Source organism: Scomber scombrus, chromosome 12 (assembly GCF_963691925.1).
Source record: "Scomber scombrus chromosome 12, fScoSco1.1, whole genome shotgun sequence".
NCBI lineage: Eukaryota > Metazoa > Chordata > Actinopteri > Scombriformes > Scombridae > Scomber > Scomber scombrus.
This window is the reverse complement of record NC_084981.1, coordinates 25,909,477-25,928,676: the sequence shown is the minus strand read 5'-3', so window position 1 is coordinate 25,928,676 and position 19,200 is coordinate 25,909,477. Positions and strand designations below refer to the sequence as shown.

Below are 19,200 nucleotides of genomic sequence, written 5' to 3'. Positions count from 1 at the left end.
GCATCGTCCTGGAGATGCCCTTTTGGTTCAATAACTCCATAATTTGACACAATCCCATCATTAAAATTAACTTAAGCACCTATATTTGTCAGGCAGCAGTTGAAATTAGACTGTAGGAGACCTAAGGAAAGCATTTAAAGCGGTATAATTAGCTCCACAAACCAGCTTATTGGATGCGGTGCATCGCTGACAAGTCTTAAGCAAACAAAACAGCCTTAAAACTTAAATTTTAATCAAGCTCTCTTCATTATGCTGTAAATTCTCAGCCTCCTGTAATTCAGAGTGGAGTATCTCGGGGTGTAATTCCTTAATGAGAGTGGGGGGGAAGAAATGACACAATATGTTAATTGCCTCATGCAAGAGGAATGCAAACATCTAATTTAAGAAAATTAGTGTGAGCGAAGGAAGCTGCTGTTGTAATATCAGAGAAGACAGCAGAGGTCAGGAGGCGCTGTCAGCGAAAAGGAAGACTTCATACAGATCAGTGTAATCTGCTCAAAGTGACGCATGTCTGTCTGGCTGCGCTACAAAGGACTGAACAAGTCTTCAGGACAACTTATCTGCAAAAGAAGTGTGGTAACATCTGTCTGGGATGTGAATTTAAAAAAAGAAAAGAAAGAAGCTCCAGGAAGTAGATGAGTAAACACACAGCGCAGGTTACGATGCTTCAATAAACGCATGTTGACGTCTGTGTTTACCTGCCAGAAATTCACTTTTTATTGAGTTTTTATCCAGATTTAAGCCATAATATCATGGATGTGGGTTTTAAGTTGTTTTTTAACCCTCCTGTTGTCCTCGAGTCAAGGTAGGAAGGGAGGAAGAAGGAAGGAAAGGAGGGAGGAAGGAAGGAGGGAAGGAAATAAGGAAAGGAAGGGAGTAGGGAGGAAGGAAAGGAGGGAGGAAGGAAAGAGGGAAGGAAGGAGGGAGGAAGGAAGGGAGGAAAGGAAATAAGGAAGGGAGGAAAGAAAGGAAGTAGGGAAGGACAGAGGAAAGAAGGAAGGTAGGAGGGGGGGAGGGAGAAAGGAAAAGACTAAGGGAGGAAGGAAGGAAAGAAGGACAGATGAAAGAAGGAAGGGAGGAAGGTAGGGGGAGGAAAGAAAGAGAGAAAGGAGGTAGGGAGGAAAGAAGGAAGGAAAGAAAGGAAGGAAGTAGGGAGGAACGAAGGACAGAAGGATGGAAGAAAGGGGAATGCAGGAAGAAAAGAAGGAAGGGAGGAAAGAGAGAGGAAGGCAAGAAAGAGAGAAGGAGGGAGGGAGGAAGGACAGACGGAAGGAAGGAAGGAAGGAACAGTCAAAACAGACGGGGTCAATTTGACCCGGGAGGACAATACAAAGGTTAAGAGCTGTTCATAGCAACAGTGATGATACGAGTCTGCTTCCAGCTGCAAAAGAAGTGTGGCAACATCTGTCTGAGATGTGAATTTAAAAAAAGAAAAGAAAAAGCTCCAGGAAGCAGATGAGTAAACACACAGAACAGGTTACGACGCTTCACCACACATCTCCGTTTGCCCACCAGAAGCTCTGTAAGAAATTAAACTCTTTATTCAGTTTTAAGCCATTTTGACGACACGACTCGGCTCCCATCTCCTCTAATCGACGTCTGCCTGCCAAATATCACCAGACAAACATCGCTCTTTAACATCAGACTGCTGCTCGCCTCCCACTGCTGACTTTGAGCCCTGCTGGTTACTCCCAGGTCACGGTTTGTAACGAAGGTGATCAGGCATCTGCAATCAAAGCTCCCACATGAGACTCCCTAACTCGCTCTCTTCTTCAAACTTTTTTCCTTGTAAAAAAGCTTTTGGAAATGTTTGATACATGTTTTTATACATCTGATCATATTCATTTTATCGTCTTCAGTTGTTGTTTTTTAAATCTATCTTTATCTGCCTCGACCGGTTTTATTTCCTTTCCGTGAAAAGTGCTACACAAATAAAGTTTATTATTATTATAAAGTTTATTAAGCAAACAGAGACAGATGGACGTGAAGTGCAGAGAGGTTTTAAAGAGTTTATCACCGATGAACGAGACGAGATATGAGCCACTGACTTTATTCACAAGTATTACCTCTGGATTCAGTCATTGATTAATAATTATTGATCATTCTGTATTTACTGGGTTTGTGTGCAATATTATTTATCTTATTTTAATCGATTTAAACACTGCATATATTATTTAAGGCCATATATTCATGCAGACACAATTATATACAGTATTTTAACAGAGATCAGTTTGAGTTGAACTGATCACAAATGCAAATAATGACCAATTTTACTTTTAGATTCATGCAAAAGCACAGATTGTGTTTCAAAGACGTCAATTATAATATCAGGTCTCTGCAGTATCTGTGCATTGAAGCTACAGTGTGGTTAAAGTTATAAGGACAGTTTAGATCATGGTGATGCTTATTAATTATAATAAACTCGAGCTAAACATGCATCCACAATCCAAATATTGTTTATAATAATATGCAGAAACATCCAATATGAACTTATTTCTTGGAGATACTGGGCAGCTATGAATGTAACACAGTAAATTAATGTATAACTTTGTCAGAAAACAAACTTAAAGTAAAGTTGCTTCACTTTATTTACACTAATTTATCTCTTCTGATCTCAAATCTTCCTTTAAAGTTATTTTTTCTGCAGTTTCTGATCTTCTTCTTCCTGTTGGTTAATGAACTGGATTCTCCATTGACTTGTAAGAGACGGAAGTCCTTTTGACACCAAAACGGTCGCCCCCTGGTGGCCTTTTGATAGAATGCAGTTTTAAGTTACTTCTGCGTTGGCCTCATTTCAGAGGACCGGAACTCCCCGCCTGGTTTAGTCTTTGGATTTACTTGTTTACTGTCTGTTCATGTATTAACAGAGCTGTCAATCAATTTAATCCTGTGCTTTCAATTTCATTGGTCGCGTAGGGATCCCCCCAAAGGACAAAACACATGCAAGACCGACGGCAGAATCGATTAATATGTGTCCCGAATCCACAAATGCAGCAATTAACAACACAAACACTGTGATATTACATGTGTTTTGTCCTTTGGGGCCACCATAGCAAGGCAGCCCAGATTTACAGACTGTACCTTTAGCTACGAAACTTATAAAACAAGGTTGTGCTTTGCTGACAAGGCCAGAAAAAGTAAAGTTTTAAGTTTTAATTAGTTATCTGATTTGACAGATCAAGGTAGGAGAGGAGAGAGTGATGAAAAATGTATCTGGGAAAAAAGTCAACAGGGAGGAGAAGGACCTCAATCTTGTCCTTCTGGCTTGTTCTTCTTTCTAGCTTTTCGTTTGTCTTTCGTTTGACTTATTTATCTTCAGCGAGGGCAACCCTATTAGGCAAGCCAGGAGACGTCTGTGCATCAGCATTAGAATTTCAAAGTAGCTTTTTGATTGTTTGATCTCACATCCAAAAATGATTGTTGGTTATAAAAAAGAAAATAAAAAAAGTATGAGGAGAAAAAAAAGCAATTAACATAAAAACCGTGCTTCTATTAATATCCAGTTTTCTCTGTAGTCTTGTGGCTGGTTGTGATCCATAATTAACAGTGAGAAGATCCCATTTTCACCTTCTGCTGTGGTGTTCCCCACTAGACCAGCTCTCTGGAGAGAACAGATGATGCTTCACATTACACGCTGCAGAATAAAAACATAGAGAGAGAGAGCGCTACTGTATTTTCTAATAATACAACCTGACTAAATAGATATTCAGCAAACAGATTTTTCTTTTTTAAAAGTTGATTTTCAGTGAGAAGCAGCTGTGATTGATGATAAACCCCGATGATTTGAGCGAGTGGATCACATTGTCGAGGCTGTGCTGCTGAGTTTGCTGCTGTGACTTTGCCAGTAACTTGTGAAACAGACCACCTGCCAGCGTGATGATGCACTGATGTTTCTAGATTTACTCTTTAACTTTTGTCCTTTTAAAGGTCTTTACTTTTTTTCATAGCCACATCTATGGTAACACCTCATAGTCATCATGTTTTAACCCCTTACATACTGTTCAGGGTTGAATTTGACCCATTTTTTTATATTCAAGAGAAGGAAAAAAAACACTAAAATGTTTCTTTTAGCCAGAAATTTGACGACTTATCTTCATGTGAACCAGATTATACAAAAATGGAAATATTTTACAACTTTCTACAAATGTTTTTGTGCAGCTGATTACACACAAAATGATGTATAGAGACTAATTATGAGTTATGATACTGAGAAGTGCCTGAATATGAACTGCATGTAAAGGTTATATAGGAAATACATCGTTAATTGTTGAATGTGACAATTAATATATTTTATTATTAGTTGTTTTTTTTGTATTTAGACTTGTGTTTAAGTAAGTTGAAGCACTTTGTCCATATTGGGTTAAATGTTAAAGCTAAAGTAAAATATGAGAGAAGCTGTTTTCATTCTTAACATTTATTCAAAAGGAGACATTTTTTCCCCGTTATCAAGTATTTTACTAGTTTATGCATGAACTGAGTACACCTAAACCTTATTCCTGAAACTTCTGTGCAGTATAAGGATGTCACACTCCCTGGGTTGAAAAAAAAAAAAAAGTAATCCAGGTTGCAAATTCAAAGTTTTTTTTATATAAGAGGCGGTATTAGATAAACTAACCCAAGGCTGGCTTAGAGATGTTAGTCATTTCAAGGCAGAACAACAACAAACTACTAAAGTTTGGTGCATAGTTGTATTAAGCTACTGCAGCATTTCCACACTTTAGTACAGTGGTCTCCAACCCTGCTCCTGGAGAGCTACTGCCCTGCATGTTTTAGGTATCTCCTCACTCTAACTCGTTATCAAGCAGCTGAGGCTCGTCAAAGGGCTTGATAACGAGTTGATTATTAGAATCAGGTGTGTTAGAGTGAGGAGATACCTAAAACATGCAGGGCAGTAGCTCTCCAGGAGCAGGGTTGGAGACCACTGCTTTAGTAAATATACATCTATTTTCCCCAATTCTCATACTCTGTAGTCTGACAGGTGACACACACTATTGGTATTTTAACCCAGGTGCTCATCGATTTGACAGTGATCTCATTGGATGATTGAGCCAGCTCTTGTATGCATATATTAAAGTGTGGAAATGTTGCCTGTGATATGACTGATGAAGGTTTGAGAGACCGACATGTTGTTACTTATTAAACCAAACATAAGTGAGCGAGTCAGAGTGCGGGAGTCCATTTAAATAAAATCCAATGAATGAATCAATTCAGTAAATATTAAGTTTTATGCATATAGATTCATATGTTGAACAGCTACAGTTATGTAACACAATACAGTGAAAAACTCCCATCTTAGACTCGACATAGCAAGTTAGCTCAGAATACTAAATGTGTTATTTATACAAGTTGTTTGCATGTTTTTAAATGTTTTAGACCTTATTAACTGAATTACTTATTTGAAACAATGCACACAGACACACTTTAAAGCTGCAGTCGGTAACTTTGAGGAGAGAGAGGACTTAGCATCAAATTTGAAGAAGTACAACTTTCAGATCCCTCCCCCTCCCTCTCCGCTGCACTCCTGCTCTGCCTCCAAAGTCCCTCCCCCAGAGGAGGCTGACGGCCAGCGACCGTGTATGCTGTTGTTGGTAACGGAGGTATCGGTAGTTTTGTCCTTGCTGATTGTTGTTGCTGCGACATTACTTTCTCTACGCTCCTGAAGCCGCTCTCCCAAGCTGAGGAGCAAGGGGGAGGGGGCTGTGTGCGTGAGCAGTGATTGACAGCTGTCAGACACTCCATCAGACACCATCCTGGCTCTGATTGGTTCTTGTTGTCCGGTGGTGTTGGATTCTGGCAATTTGCCAATTTGCAGTAGGAGCAATAGATGGGGCTAAATGAGCCTGTTTTTTTTTTTGTTTTTTTTACAGATTACTAGTTTCATGTAATGCTGTCTTTACATAGTGACAGTCTTAGCAAATATGACAAAAAGTTACTTTTATAAGACTTACCAACTGCAGCTTTAACTCAAAACATGATTCAAAGTGATAAGCACTTCAAAGCAGTAACCTATAATTATTCAAATATTTTGTCTTTCTTTTTTGCATTTCAGTAAAATACTTATTATTTTCTCTGTGGTGAAGCCCTTTGCAGCATATTTATTGTTGAGATTATTATAAAAGAGGCTGAAACACAATAAGCTACATAATGCAGATCTGTTTGCAGCTACAAAGAAAACACATAATTCCTGTTTGAGAAAGCCTCCCACACAAACTGATCAGTGGTAACAGCTGCTGTATATAACAACAACAATATCTATATATATTAGATGAATCTGACTGTATTGACCATCTCTCCGCCGAGCCCTCGAGGCGCCTGACAACAGCAGTTTATCTCCATAATAATCAGGCCGGCACTAAATATATCAACACAAGGAGATGATCAAAACACAGCATTCAGCTCCATTGATTAGCATTGTTAATTTCTCGCTCGGCGGTGCGGGGTAAGTGAAGCCGGCGGCCCGCTGAGGAAGCGCTGACAAACTTCTGTTACTAGGTAGCGATGAAGCTGGAAGATGAGAAGCTCTTTATCTCTTCACAGTTTGAAACGAGAGGATTTTAAAGTGGAGGAAAAGCATTGATTTGTTCCTCAAATCTAAATCTAATCTAAAAATCTAGAGATTCAATGTGAAGAATCCAACAATATGTTTGAATGTTGACAAAAATGTTCTTTAACCTTTGTGTTGGCCTCCCGGGTCAAATTGACCCCGTCTTTTTAGACTGTTCCTTCTTTCCTCCCTTCCTTCCTTCCGGCTGTCCTCCCTCCCTCCTTCTCTCTTTCTTTCCTTCCTATCTCTTTCCTCCCCCCTTTCTTCCTTCCTTCTGTCCTTCCTTCCTCTCTCCCTCCTTGTTTCCTTCCCTCCTTCCTTTCCTCCCCATTACCTTCCTCCTTTCCTTCTTTCCTCTGTCCTTCCTCCCTTCCTCCTTCTTTCCTGTCCTTCCTCCGTTCCTTCTTTCCTTTCCTTCCTTCCTTCCTCCCTCCTTTCCTCTGTCATTCCTTCCTTCTTTCCTCCCTCCCTCCTACCTTCCTTTCCCCGTCCGTCCTTCCTTCCTTCCTTTCATTCCTCCCTTCCTTCTTTCCTTTCCCTCCTTCCATCCTTCCTTCATCCCTCCTTTCCTTCCTTCTTCCTCCCTTCTTTCCTTTCCTCCCTCCCTCCTTTGCTTCTTTCTTCCTCCCTTCCTTCCTTGACTCGAGGACAACAGGAGGGTTAAAGTATAAAAATACTCCTATTTTTTCTATAATCTGGATTAAATTAGGAGAGCTCATCACATTTAAGGCTTAAAAAAAAAGTGTTTTAGCTGCTCTCAGATGTATAAATGGGTCAAAGGGTTAAAAAAAACTACTTTCTTAAACCAGAAAACTCATTCATGACACTGTTAGAAATGTATAAAATGACGAGTTTTCTCTATAATCTTCTTCCTGTCCTCCCTTTTCATACATTAACACATTTCTTTCATTTGTTCCAGGATGTGAGACTAGTTTTAAAACCCACGCAGCTCTTTTCATCCCCGTAAGATCTAACGTCATGTGATTTTATAATACAAACATCCATAGGAGACATGGAGATGTTGGACCATCGTTACAGGGTACCGCTGACATTTTGAGCGTATCTCTGCTCATGTTATAGAGGACGAGCTTCTCCGCTGACACTTTTTGCTCGTTAACATAGTTTGCATTGTCGCCGCTTTGCTTACAGCGGGTTGGTTTCCACGGTGACATTTTTACGGTAGCTAAAGGACAAATCCAGAGAGAGTTTCCTGTAATGAAACAACTGACTGGTGAAGAAAATGAACAAAGTAATGTTTTTTTTGAAATGTCATGGTTTCCCCTTTAAGGTTGGCTGAGTATTATTACTCAGTAAAAATCTATGAATTTTTTTTTTTTTTTGCTTTGTCACCGCTCGAGCTGCCCTAAAGTGAAAGATCACACTTCAACACTTTCAATTCTTTTGTGCCACACTAGATGAATTAGTTAAGCCTGTGTGCTGAAAAAGCTGATTTCATTTCAAATGGGACATTAGATGTTAGAGTTCCTACAGTGATGATTTCTCCCTCCGAGGCCTTAATTTATTAGATCTACTGTTATCTAAAATGAGATATAGTTTAAAAAGAAAAAAGAAAAAAAAAACATGAAGCCCTCAGGAGGAAAAAAAAAAGGTCAGACTGAGAGAAAACTGATAGAGTTAGAAAAGTGGCAGGGAGTCTGTGTAAATAAAGAAAGACTGCAGTAAAAGCAGCATTGTGGCTCCGCTGCGATATGAGACCAGCTCTCATAAATAATGGAGCTGAGTGTCGGTTGGTCGGCCTGGGAGCAGCCGGTAGCGCCACACACCTCACTCTGAGGTAACGAGGCTAAACTAACACTGGGTTGGTTGGGTCACAGGTGGCTGCACACACACTTCACAGTACAGGTATCAATCACTGCGCTGGAAACGCCTGCAACCCCCCCGAAAAATATGACTGCACCACAACAAATCAGTGGAAGGAAAAACAAGATGCAGAAAGGAACTAAATCTTAACATGCCATAATATAGTATTAATGTATGATAAAGCAATTATATAACTATGTTTAATTACTACATTTTGGTCGGTATTGACTTTCTTTAGGTAAGATCAGAAAAACCTTACAATTAAATAAAGAGAATAATAGTGATTGAAAATGTGCTCTCTCAAAGCTCTATTATAAAGTTTTAAACAGACACGCAGCTTATCACACAAAACAAACAGCATAAGGTCAAGAAGTTGTACATGTATGTAAGTGCCAAATAAAATAGATGCATAAACTAGCGGCCTGAAGCAGCTATTACGTTTAACTACATAGAGATTTATATCTGTGGAAACTGGCCGGCTAACCAAACCATTCCGGAACCTTCATCCATGAACGCCGCTTTGTTTATATTTAAACAACTAAAACAACCAAAGACAGATTATCTTGTGGATTATTATGAGGATGATAGAGAATCATTTTACTTTGACTTTGCCAATCATATTTATTTGAGACAGAGAAAATAAAGGAGTTAAAACTAAAGGAAAAAACTAAGAATGGAGGCAGAAAGGCAACAGCACCATCAGGATAGTCAGTAGAGGTGGGAATAACCAGACGCTCCACGATACGATTTAATCACAATACAATATTATGATTTTAAATATATTGCAATATGCTGCGATATATTGCAATTCATTATCATTTTTCCTCTTGCACTTTGACTGTCACCTCCGCCGACCTCACCAGAAAACAAACTAGAGCCATCTAGTGGACTGAAGAAGCTACTGATTTTATTATTCTAGTACCAAAAACTCATTTGTAATTCATATAATAAAAGATTGATACTTGTCGTCTGCAAAATATCGCAACACTATGCTGTATACATTTTTTTCCTCCACCCCTAATACTTAACGTAAAGTAATGTTACCGAAGATAAACTACTGGTGTTCCTGTGGTCACTTCATGCTAAGCTAAGCTAATAGCCCTCCATCTCAATATTTAACACATTTAACATGAGAGTGATATATATCTTCAAATCTAACTCTCAGCAAGAATACAAATGGGGATGTTTCCCAAGATATTCAACTATTCCTTGTATTGTTTAACAATATTTTTGTATGTTTTGTTTTCACTTACTAAGACAGACTAAGCACCATATGTACTTTTTTCTCCCTATATGTATTCACCTTCTGCTACCAGTAGCATTTTTCAAGTTGTCATCATCACAAGACGATATACAGTTGCAAGAAAAAGTATGTGAACCCTTTGGGATTACTTGGATTTCTGCATAAATTGGGCATAAAATGTGTTCTGATCTTCATCTAAGTCACAACAATAGACAAACACAGTCTGCTTAATCTAATACTGCACAAAAAATTATATGTTTTCATTTTTTATTGAACACAACATGTAAACATTCACAGTGCAGGGTGGAAAAAGTATGTGAACCTTTGGATTTAATAACTGGTTGACCCTCCTTTGGCAGCAAGAACCTATTGTTGTGACTTAGATGAAGATCAGAACACATTTTATGCCCAATTTATGCAGAAATCCAAGTAATCCCAAAGGGTTCACATACTTTTTCTTGCAGCTGTAATTTATAAGAAACTATGATATTTAGTGTCGTGAAGGAGCAGAAAACAGACATTTGTGGATGCCTGGGAACATAAAATCCAGGTAAAGTCAGTCTAAACCTGCTTCAAAATGAATCTGATAGTTATGATCTTTTAAATCTTTACCAGTGAAGACAACAAGTCACAGTGGAATCAACTTAAATCAACTTATTAAACCACTTCAGCAAAATTACAAATATGATTCTTCGCAAAAACACCATAAAACTAACAAAATATGTCACAAACATTTAAATACTGGAGCTTAATCTGCACATAAAAGCAGCAGCAGCGTTTTCTGCATAATGAATGAACAGCGACAGTGGAAGGAAGGCGACCAACAAGTGTATTTAATCACAATAGTTCAACCAATAACAACAGACCATTATCACCGCTGCTCATAAGCCAACACTGATTCATCCCTCATGACTTAAACACACACACACACACAAATACACACAGACACACACACACACAAATATAACATCATAAACACAATAAACAAGTGAGAAACAGAACAGATCCAAAAACAAGTCAAGCATTGGAGCTGGCGAAGTGAATTGGGGTGTAAATTGTGTGTGTGTGTGTGTGTGTGTGTGTGTGTGTGTGTGTGTGTGTGTGTGTGTGTGTGTGTGTGTGTGCGTGTGCGTGCGTGTGAAGGGTCAGGAGTAAAAAAAAAAATGAAATGATGCGGCATCTGTTGAGCCTTTAAGTAATATATCACTCCATTCCACTTCGTTTAGCATCACTTCGTCTGAGTTAATTGGTTCATGAGGAGCACTAATTAAGGGGAATGGCCTTGTTTATCGTCACGGCGACGCTCGTTAAGCTCTTTTTTTTTTTCTTTCTCCTTTTATTCTTTCTGTCAGGACTGGTGACATTAACCCACCCTTCACAACTGTGGGTGGAGGAGGAGGAGGTGGAGGGGGGGATGAGTGCATATTTACTTTAGTCTTCAGTGTGGCAGCTGCATTGAACAGCTCACACCAGATGTACTTTACACACAAAAACAAAGACACACACACACACTCTAACATCCTGAGACACATGGAAACACACACACACACACACAGCCATACACACTAATATAAGGAAGCGTCCTACCTCTCTTCGCCGTGAAGCCCAGCAGGTCTGCTTGACTTTCCAAACGACAGCAGCTACCAGCAGCAGAGACAGGAAACAGCTGGAGGGGAGAACAGAGGCAATACTCAATCAATTGATCAAAACTCAAAAATCAAAAGAGGTCTGAGAAGTGCATGAGCAAAATGATGAAAAACAAAACTCACATCAAGCAGACATTAGATGGTGCAACCTCAACTTATGTCATTAAAGTACCCTAACCTCCCCAGATACCTCATCTATGTACATATATGTATGTAGTATATGATCAGATGATGATGTTCTTGCCAATTCCAATTAAAAGCCACTTGCTTATGTTCGGTTCCTAGTACAAACGTGGTTCATTTCATTATTTTGCAATAAGCCTTTGACAGCAGCTCTCCTCATTAAGATTTACTATAAGAAAAACTTACATACTGCAGCTTTAATTCTAAAACACAGTGAATGCAGCTCAAAAGCAGTGTAATAACAGAGCTGCATGCATGTTAGATGTTTGAGATGAGGCACTTAATTACACACTCAGTGTTGCATGAATACAAACACCTCCATACAAAAAAATGAAAACACAACTCTGCTGGTTTTAGGAAGGCCAGATTGGCAAATTCTTTGAAAAGGTCACCAGATGTTTAATAATAAGATACAAGATCTACTAAATAACACCATTTATTTACTTTCTCTGTATTTATGTTCTTTTTTCTTGACAGTTTTACGTCTCCATTCTTCTACAAATGATTCAAATGAAACAATCTGCGAAGGGAAAATAACCATTTGGTTGAACTCAGTCTTCAGACTTCATTTCAAAGTGGACATTTTTACATTTAATAACATGTTGCAGGTGCACTGATGTGAGACACATTTATCAAAACGAATAGATGAAGCTGCTGTTGACAAGTAATGAACTACATGTAGAAAAAAAACATGAATGTTAACTGAAGAACTTATGTTTCTGCAAATAAATCAGAGTCATTGTAAATGTACTCAGGGTTCAGTGTATCTACTGGAAACATAATATGAATTTAAATAACATGTTTTTCACGCTTGTATGCTTTGTAGTTGTCCTTAGAAACACTTTCAAGTACAAAAAGGGAGAAAAAAAAATCACACAATACAATCTTACATCAGTATCTTCACACTAATTTATTGCGCTCCGGCTCCCGTTTCCGGAGAGCAAAGACAACAAAGGGAAGAGAAATTCTTGGCAAATTTATGTCGAGATAGAAAACCGCGATGACCACAGGCAGCTGGGGATTTCAGGACAGCAAAGGGCAGCGAGGGGTCAACGAGCGACACGACGCTCTCTAACAAAGAACAAGGTCTCGTGTTACACGCAGATGCACGCGCACACACACACACACACACACACAAAGCCTTTAAAAGTTCAGTGTCTGGAGGGCAAAGTTATCTGGCCAAACACAAAGCTCCTCTCTCAACCAGAACTTCTGACAAGAACTCAAAACAAGCGCACCCAAAGGCTTCGCAACAGGAAGTGACTGAGAAACTGCTGAGGACAGCAGCTCTGGAACAATCCCCCTCTTCATCTGTGTGTGTGTGTGTGTGTGTGTGTGTGTGTGTGTGCGTGTGTGTGTGTCACCGTGACGTGTCCTCCTGTGTCTCTATGTGGGGAAGACAGCATTGTAAAGGGTATAACTGCAGTAATGAGGGTGACATTTTCAGACCCGGCCTGCTGAAGATGCTGCAGTCGTGGCCTCTTCAGTCCACAGTCGACCTCTCAGCTGCATTCAGACACTTTCTCAACCAGGAAATCCCCTCCGGTGATGAGGAGAAGATGCTCATTACTGCTGCCGGATGAAAACCATCTGGTATCAAGACTCCTACTGATTTTTCCAAGTTCTTAGACAGCGTACTTTAAAACCAAAGTTATAGCTGAATGAATGCTGTTGTTACGTTGACTGATGATGACCCTCAACACAACTCACCATAATGTCTTCAAGTAGTGTAATAAGTAATGTAACTATTTTAATTACTTCATCAAAGTAATGTAACTTATTACATTTGATGACTTTTCTAATGTTCTAACCAATGTTTACAGCTGTTAGGGTAAATGTTCCTTCCCTCTGTCCTTCCTTCCTTCCTTCCTTCCTTATGTCCTTCATTCCGTCCTTCCATCCATCCTTCCTTCCTTCATTATTCCTTCCTTCCTTCCTTCCTTCATTCATTCCTTCCTTCATTCCTTCATTCCTTCCCTCATTCCTTCCTTCCTTCCTTCCTTCCTTCCTTCCTTCCTTCCTTCCTTCCTTCCTTCCTTCCTTCCTTCATTCATTCCTTCCTTCATTCCTTCATTCCTTCATTCCTTCCTTCCTAAGATCTAAGTTCAGCTGTTAGGGTAAATGTTCCTTCCCTCTGTCCTTCATTCCTACCTTTTTTCCTTCCTTCCTTCCTCCCTACCTGCCTTCTGTCCTTCCTTCCGTCCTTCCATCCTTCCTCCTTCCTTCCTTCTTCCTTCCTTCCTTCCTTCCTTCTTTCCTTCATTCATTCCTTCATTCATTCCTTCATTCCTTCCCTCATTCCTTCCATCCTTCCTTCCTAAGATCTAAGATCAGCTGTTAGGGTAAATGTTCCCATTAAGCACCAAAATCTAAGTCCAGCTGTTTTTCATGGATACTGACATGATTTATAAGGGAGATCATTTCTTATAAAGCAACATTTATCTCTCATTTGAAAATGTATTCATTAGTTCATGTAGATTTTGGAATATAAAATAAAGATATTTGATGAATAAAGTGGGTTTAATTGGTACTGTGAATCCATTCAAGCCCACATCATGATTTATTTACAATATATATGAAGAATATTGATTTCAAAGAATTAAAAACAGCAATATATGTATTCAGTAACATGTTGAATATTAAAAAACGAGGAAAAAACCCTCCTGAGTAAAATCTTAAAGGTCTGACTTCAGATGTAACCTCCTTTATAATCATCAACATTTCATCAGTAACTGTAATGGATTACATTTATTTTGCAATACGTTACATATAACTAGTTACTCCCCAACACTACACATATAACTCAGTAGGAGAGTGTTGGTCTGTAGTCAGGAAACAAAATGTCTTTTTTCCCCTTTTCCTTTTTGTTATTCTGTAGTTTTTGAGGTTGTCACACCAAACCATGCAGCGAGGAATGATCTAAGGAGTGTGAGGAGTGTTGTTCCACAGCACAGCACTGTTAAAGAAGTTGTTTACCTGTTGGAGGTTTGCTATTTGCAGAAAATCCCTAAAGAGAGACTGTTGTGTAAAGATCTACGTCAAACATCTCGCGGTAGCTTTTTCTGCTTGTACTATTCCTCCCTGCAGTATTTATACTGATTCACTGACCAAACAGCTCCAAATATCTCCATGTCTGGTCTCGGCTCACATACACATGTATATATTGACACTGATGTGTAATTAAAATAGTCGTACAGTCCAATCCAGTAGTGAATGTTTTATAGGCTGCATTTAATGTGTATTTTATCACATGTATTTATAATTTATATTAACTCTCCTGTTGTCCTCGAGTCAAGGATGGAAGGGAGGAAGAAGGGAGGAAGAAAGGGAGGAAGGAAGGGAGGAAGTAGGAAGGAAAGGGGGAAGGAAGGTAGTAAAGGAGGGAGCAAGGAAGGAGGGAAGGAAGAAGGAAGGATAGGAGGGAGGAAGGAAGGGAGCGAGGAGGTAATGAAGAAGGACGGAAAGGAGGAAGGAAGAAAGGAAGGAAAGGAGGGAGGAGGGAAGGAAGAATGAAGGAAAGGAGGGAGGGAGGAAGGAAGGAGGAAAGGAAAGAATGAAGGGAGGAAGGAAGAAGGAAGGAAAGGAGGGAGGAAGAAGGAAGGAAGGAAGGAAGGAAGGAAGGAAGGACGGAGGAAAAAGCGAAGGAGGGAAGGAGAGGAAGGGAGAAAATGAAGGTTAAAGTTTACGATGAAATTCAAATTTTGGTATTTTACATTTGACGTTACAGTCATCAAAACTGCTAAATCTCCTTCCTCAGTTCATCCAGTAAACATCTAACTCATCTCTGTCCTTAAACAAACCCAACTCCAGGAATCATTGCATCATGAAAAGGCTGTCGTCCTGGGAAACACTCAGGAAGCTAAATGTTTTCTTTTTTATTGACATCAACTTCAACTTTACTTTTTATAGCACTTAAAAACACAACATAGTAGATCCAAAGAGCATAGAGCACATTGTGAAATCAACACAAACCTATCGATGAGTTCAGGTGAAACACATAAGTTGTTTTTTATTGATGTATTTATTTTAGTTAGACAGTTAAAACTGAGGGAGTACAAGTATGTTTTTAGGTGATTCTTGAAAGTCTGGATAGTGGGGGAGAATCAAGATGTGGAGAAGAAGATAATAGTCCTGGATGTCTTTTCAATCAATGAGTGCAATGAACAAAAAAACTCATCATAAGCATGAAACGTCATTACTTAATGGTTGATTAATCCTTAATAAAGAGTGTACTCTGTTTATTTATCATTATAAAGAATACAGTAACATGTTTGAATGCTGATTTTTTGAATTTTTTCTAATAAATACAGGTCAAATTTGGACATTTGCTTATACAAAAATGTGTATCAGCTGCATTTTATTCCTGTTTTTGTATATTTGGGGTCACATTAGACAAAGTCTGCCTAGCAGAAATGTGTATATGGTGTTTTTACAGCTTTCAAATGTTAAAAATACTTTCTCCTCATTGTGCTATTATCTCATTGACATTTGTACATGCTCACCAAGCCAAACTCCATATATACCATACAGGACCCCCGGCTGAACAGACTATTCCCTAGAATACTTAAACACGAGACAAATGCACTCAGTAACTCCCCTGCAATGATTTCCCATCCTCCAAATGCACCTTCTAAAAAAAAACTAAAAAACCCTTCGACTGGCTGGGATTTAAATCCAATCAGGCCCAAGATTCCTCGTTCAGTCTGTATTACCTCGGCTCGCCATTAAATGGGCCACAGGGCCTGAGCTTAGCCATCTAACCAATGGAGCGGAGTGGCTAATTGTTGCTATTACCAAGGCATTAGCGAGGAGGAAGGAGGGAGAAGAGGAGGGAGAGGCTGGGAGTGTCCTGTGGGTTTGTTAACACTCCACTGAGCCTCCTGATAGGTTTAGCTTTAAGACTGTTTAGCCACAGGTAATAGCAACTGAACTGATTAAACAACCAGGGGGTCGGAGTAAGAACAAGTGTGAGAACATGTGTGTGTGTGTGTTGTGCCTTCATTTAAACTAAATTACAAAGCACCGTACATACCGAACACACACACACACACACACACACACACACACACACACACAGATGAAGGAGAACACAGTGAAACATCTGAACCCCAGCGGGCAGAGCTGAACAAAAAAATCAATAAGCTATTCGTTGAACATGAGCTACAGATAGCACCCGATCGGAAACAGCTTTCCATCTGCACAGCCAGCAAATCTGCAGTGTAGAGACGGACCAACCTGAAGCTTATAGTCACTGTAGAGAGATTACGAGTTTTATTTCCTGTCTCATTTTATCTGTCGGTCATCTTGAGTCTCTGTCTTTTTCTGACTACTTTCTAGATTTTTGTTACTATTGCATTTCAGAAAATGAGAAGCATGTGAATGAAGAGGGCTGAAGTTTGCTTGCTGTGTTTCTTAATGCCTAATTTACATATCTGAACATACTAAATACATTCTTTCCTATTCTACTCTGAAGGGCTTCCTCTTAAAAATGGACTACCCCATTCATCCTTCATCATCGTCAACACATGATAACATTACAGCAAGGCTACAAACTACTTTTGTCTTATAATGGATGCCAGTCACCCTGAAGTCAGAACGAATGCAAACGCAAAGAGCTGCAGCAAAAAAAACCAAATACATGCAAGCGCACGTTCCTGGTAAACATGGTTGGCATCTTCTGTGTTTATGTGTCATTCATGTACTAAAAGCATTGGAGAATAGTAAATGGGCTGCATTCATACAGCTCATTTCTAATCTTCTGACCATTCAAAGAGCTTTACACTGCATGCCAACATTCACCCACATTCATACTCTGATGGCAGCGGCTGTCATGCAAGGTGCTGCCAACCTGCTCACACACACACACACACACAGAAACACAAACACACACTGACGGCAAAGCATTCAGGAGCAGTTTAGTGTTTAGTATTTTGCTCAAGAACAATTTGACATGTGTACTTGAGGAGCCGGGGATCGAACCGCCGATCTTCCGATTAGTTGACGACCCGCTCAACCTCAGAGTGACAGCCACTGCGATGTGCAAGCTATAATTTACTTTAGCTATAATTTCCACATTGCTCCCGCTCCTCTGCATGTAACTACTGCATTTTTGCTTTCTGTATGAAATTGCAGCGAATAAAGAACCTCAACGACCAGAACAATTGTGCACAAATAAAAGATAACAAGATAACAAACAGACTAAAACCTCCACAGAGAATCCAGATAGAAGTGAATACTGATAGGGATGGTTTTTTTTTTTTTTTTTTTCTTAAATGAAGTGGGCGAGCTCAGGGAGCCTTATGAGCCACTTACTGCTGAGTAGCTTCTCTGCTGTTTTGGGGTAAAGAGAGAGTGAAAGAGGGAAAGAAAGAGAGAGAGAGAGAGAGAGAGAGAGAGAAAACTGATTGCTAATCAAGCGAGCAAGAGCCGGGAGTAATTGGACAAAGCTGAACTGCAGTGTCACCAATTAGCATTTGAGACTGTGGAGAGCGGAGACATAAATGCTGTTTAATTATGGCCATTTTCCCTTTTTTTTTCGCTCCTTCATTTGCAGATGAGAAAGAATACATGAGGAGGATGGATGGAGGGAGAGGGAAGGGGGAGGGAGGGAGGGAGGGAGAGAGGAGGGAATGAGAGAGGAGGGGAAGAGTCAAACTTTACAGAAGATTTTTTGGAAGTAGGTTTTACAGCTAATCAGAGACACTCAGAAAGAGGAATCTTGAAGCAGCTCGGCCAAATTTCCCAACAAAAAAAAACAAGAAAAGTCAGTTTTTATTATAGTCAATAGAGTCCAAGATCGTCCTCTGGGCCATCGCAGCATTGCATTTATGATAGAAAACTTATGTCAGTGTACAACCACGCACTAAAATGACAATGGCTGCAATGAAATGACACCATTAGCTGATTATTTCTTGGAGGTGCAATTTGTGTTGGATTCTGCAGCCAGAGACACTTTCATCGTTCCACCTCTGCATTTATTTTATACTTCAGATTTTATTTAATGTAACTTTTCCATTAAATTGCATCACTGTTGGAGCATCACAGTACAGTCCAGGCAGCAGGTATGCAACTAATCTATCTACTACAACATATTTTGTATTACTAATTTGCTTTTCTATATTAACAATTTTAATTAAAGCTTAATAAACTGCCAGAAGAGGTATGATGTTGTGCTTCAAGTCAGCTTTTTAACCCAGATTACAGTCCTCTTAACGGAGGCTTTCAGACAATTAGATCACACAGTCACATGAGCACTGCAACACTGGACAATGTGCAATGTTTTCATCCTCTTTTTTAGGCTGCTTTTTAATTCAATTAATTAATGTATTTATGTATGTGTGTGTGTGTGTGTGAGCTACTGGATATCTGAATTTACCCAAGGGGATGAATAAAGTAAATAAAGCATCTATCTATCTATCTATCTATCTATCTATCTATCTATCTATCTATCTATCTATCTATCTACCTATCTACCTATCTATCTATCTATCTATCTATCTATCTATCCAATTATCTATCTATCTATCTATCTATCTATCTACCTATCTACCTATCTATCTATCTATCTATCTATCTATCTATCTATCTATCTATCTATCTATCTATCTATCTATCTATCTACCTATCCATCCATCCATCCATCCATCCACCTACCTACCTACCTACCTACCTACCTACCTACCTACCTACCTACCTATCCATCCATCCATCCACATATCTATCTATCTATCTATCTATCTATCTATCTATCTATCTATCTATCT

At 39.3% G+C, this 19,200-nt stretch overlaps 1 protein-coding gene across 1 annotated transcript in view; it reads right to left on the bottom strand.

The window, feature by feature from the left end:
• The window catches only part of atrnl1a (attractin-like 1a), a 362,787-nt gene that overhangs the window by 150,841 nt on the left and 192,746 nt on the right, over positions 1–19,200 (bottom strand). Inside the window, exon 25 of the mRNA XM_062429999.1 lies at positions 11,196–11,274. Within this exon, the coding sequence (XP_062285983.1) occupies positions 11,196–11,274 (79 nt within the window). The remainder of the gene's footprint in view (positions 1–11,195; positions 11,275–19,200) is intronic.